Here is a 2946-nt window from a genome sequence, read left to right on the forward strand (position 1 = left end):
AGATATCAACGTCACGTGCGCAAATCGCCAAACCACGACGGGCGCAAAGTTATGACGATGCTATTATCCAAACAAGCATTATTGGCTGTGTCACAGGACCCGTTTAAGTTTCAGGGTGGGACAGCTCGTAATTACAAGTTCCACTTGTTTGATCCAGTACTACTATAATACTGGGTCATAGTACTATCCGTTCCTGTTGATCTAATCGCTGCGCAGTTTTGATAAATTAAACGGCACGATAACAATAAATAACAAAGGACGTGCACCCAAATGGCCTTGAGTGCTGCTCAAATTATGTACTCCATCGATGCCCATGTATTTATTTACACAATAGCTTTATTGTATCATATTTATATAGAAGGTAACTGCAGGCCTCATCGACGGGCCTCAAAGCTTACGGACCGATCCCATAAACAATATTACGTTCCCCTCGTTTTTCCGGATAAGGAACATAAACGGACGATCCACGACAACGCGTGTGACCGGCTTATCACTGGGGGCAGTGGACCCTGCTCCTATCTCTGCCGTAGCAGCCGCGGCCTCCGTGCCTTCTTCGTCGACTTGAACGAACGCCTTGTGGAAGACCTGCGAGACAGAAGCCTTGCCACTCTCAAAGATACCAGAAAGGTCCGCGCTGTCGCTGAACAAGTCTTTGGCTCCGAGGGCAGACAGCACATCCTTCAATGAAGCAGAGTACTCGAGCTTGAACTTGGGAAGAGTAAGCTCCACGTTGTCTTTCATGGCGAGGCTATTTAGAGCCGAGCGAAGACGCGACTCCGTGAGCTGCTCTTCCAAGAAAGGCAGTCCTTCCACTTCATCGGGGACGAGAATTACCATCGAAAATGTTTCGTCAAAGTACGGCATTTCAACTAACGTCGCCTTTAACTCCGCGGATTGGCCGACTTTGAATTGTGCGTTACTCTGGAACATCATTTCCACTTCCACACTGCTTCCGGAGTTGAGATGAAAAGTTTGGTTTTTCGAGTCTCTCTCATCGAACGGCTGGGCCCACCTGCCCTTGAAGTAAATAGCGTTGAGTATAATGAATACGGTACTTTCTGTCACACTACCGGGCGGAATGAGCTCTTTGATCTTTGATTTCGTTTCGTCCGAGACCCACTTGTTGGCCTCCTTTCGGACTGACTCTGGATTTTTCTTGAAATCAACTGACTTGATGCGAGCCCGGAAGTTACTTTCCAGAAGCGCCTCGAATTTCTTGGGGAACTTAAGCTCGCGCTCGCTGTACATCAGGTTGGCCACGTGAAAGCTGTTTTCAGAGTTCCAGCTGTATGGTAACTCATTCAACAACTGCCTAAAATGCTCGTGTATTTTGTCCCTTTCAGTAACGTGAAGAACGGCCGCCAGTTGCTTTGCTGTGTTACCTCGTGCGCCGGCGAGGGTCATTGAAAGTGCGCTGCCTACACTGTACGGGGAGTAGATTATGTTGCCTTCCTTATTAAGAGAGTGTAGTTGGGTGTACAGGTCGATGGAGAGCTTTAGCAGGCAGACCCCGAGTACGGATGACGTCATTGCGCTATACGATCTAGAAAAAAAAAGACAAGATAACGTTAGAGTTGTAGAGATACGGCCAAACATTTGAAGGAAATAAGGAATGCCCAGATACCACTAACTTTTTTATTCCTTCAATAGCGTGATGTAATCGGACAGCTCGCAGTAAGTATGCCGACCTAAGGCATGAGCTTAGTAGCAAGCACATACTAGTGAACAGTGTAACACCCCAAACTGCAAGAACGTGCTTGAACGTTTAAGAAAATCCTATGGATATTCACGTTCAGCCGACTGCCTATGTGAAATTTAACAAGTGTCATTTTATTCGAGCTTCTCTGGCTAGACTACCTACAGCATGGTAAATTTAAATAACAGGACAGCAAATACTCTCTATAGTTTTGCGCATCTTCTCTGTTTTATACTGTGTATTTCGTAGTTGCAAGTTTAATTCTCATGAGATCGTAGATCTCACTGGGCATATATAGCTTTCTACAACTGATGGTTAACTCGATTTATTATTTCATTAGAATAAAGATATTACGGCATATACAACGCGCATGTCGGAGCATGTAAGCTTTCTCGAAATATTTCAATGAAGTGCGAGTAAATAAGACACACGCTGCGTGTAGTGTAATTTTATTTCCAAGTACGCGCAAGGAACTGTTATCAATGTTTTGCCATCGCAAACGGTTCCTGTTGCTTGGCTTCGCGCATGTGTTGCTGTTCTGCACGGCAGTTTGCCTCCACACCGAATACGTGGCGGCCCATCATGACGGCAATACCATCAAGACCACGTGCAACCATCATGATCCACACATCTGCTGATTGCAGTGTCTCTGGCACCGGCCAATTTTCGATTCCACCATCTCCGCAATTGATCCCGTTCAATACTACAGTCTCCTGGGACCGCTCTTTATGCGGCAAGAAACCAACAGAAAGTACGCGCCAAAATTCTGTAAGCGAAGTAGAGAAAGCTTCTTTTAAATCGAAGAGTTATGGACTTGAAGGTGTATATCTGTAAGAGGGAGGACATGCATACGTAAGCATTGTTTGGCGAGTGCCCCAGCAAAATCTGACTATCTCGCGACACGTGTAATTTGTTGTATCTGCGCTAAGATTAGCAATTTGCGAAGGTAAAACACTTCATTCTTATAATATTGCAAATGTAGATGATTGGTAGCTTTAGAAGTAATAAGGAACTATTGAAATAAAATTTTAAAAATGATCAGAGAGAAAACCGTTCTCGTCAGGCCGCTTTGAAAGCTTATTTTCCCGCATTAGATGTGTGTGTACCGAGAAACCGGCTGTGGGGCTGCTTAGTATATGTGTATATATATATATATATATATATATATATATATATATATATATATATATTGTGACGTGCCGTTGTGGTCGTCGGTTTCTATGGGTTCCGGGGCGGCATAAGACGCATCC

General features: G+C 44.6%; 1 protein-coding gene across 1 annotated transcript; it reads right to left on the reverse strand.

The window, feature by feature from the left end:
- Positions 1-368: 368 nt before the first annotated feature.
- On the reverse strand, positions 369-1336 carry LOC125946988 (serpin B3-like). Its single transcript, XM_049671268.1, has one exon. The coding sequence runs from the start codon at positions 1246-1248 to the stop codon at positions 388-390; it is 861 nt and encodes a 286-aa protein (XP_049527225.1). The 5' UTR covers positions 1249-1336; the 3' UTR covers positions 369-387.
- Positions 1337-2946: the final 1610 nt, after the last annotated feature.

Source organism: Dermacentor silvarum, chromosome 7 (assembly GCF_013339745.2).
Source record: "Dermacentor silvarum isolate Dsil-2018 chromosome 7, BIME_Dsil_1.4, whole genome shotgun sequence".
Taxonomy (NCBI): domain Eukaryota; kingdom Metazoa; phylum Arthropoda; class Arachnida; order Ixodida; family Ixodidae; genus Dermacentor; species Dermacentor silvarum.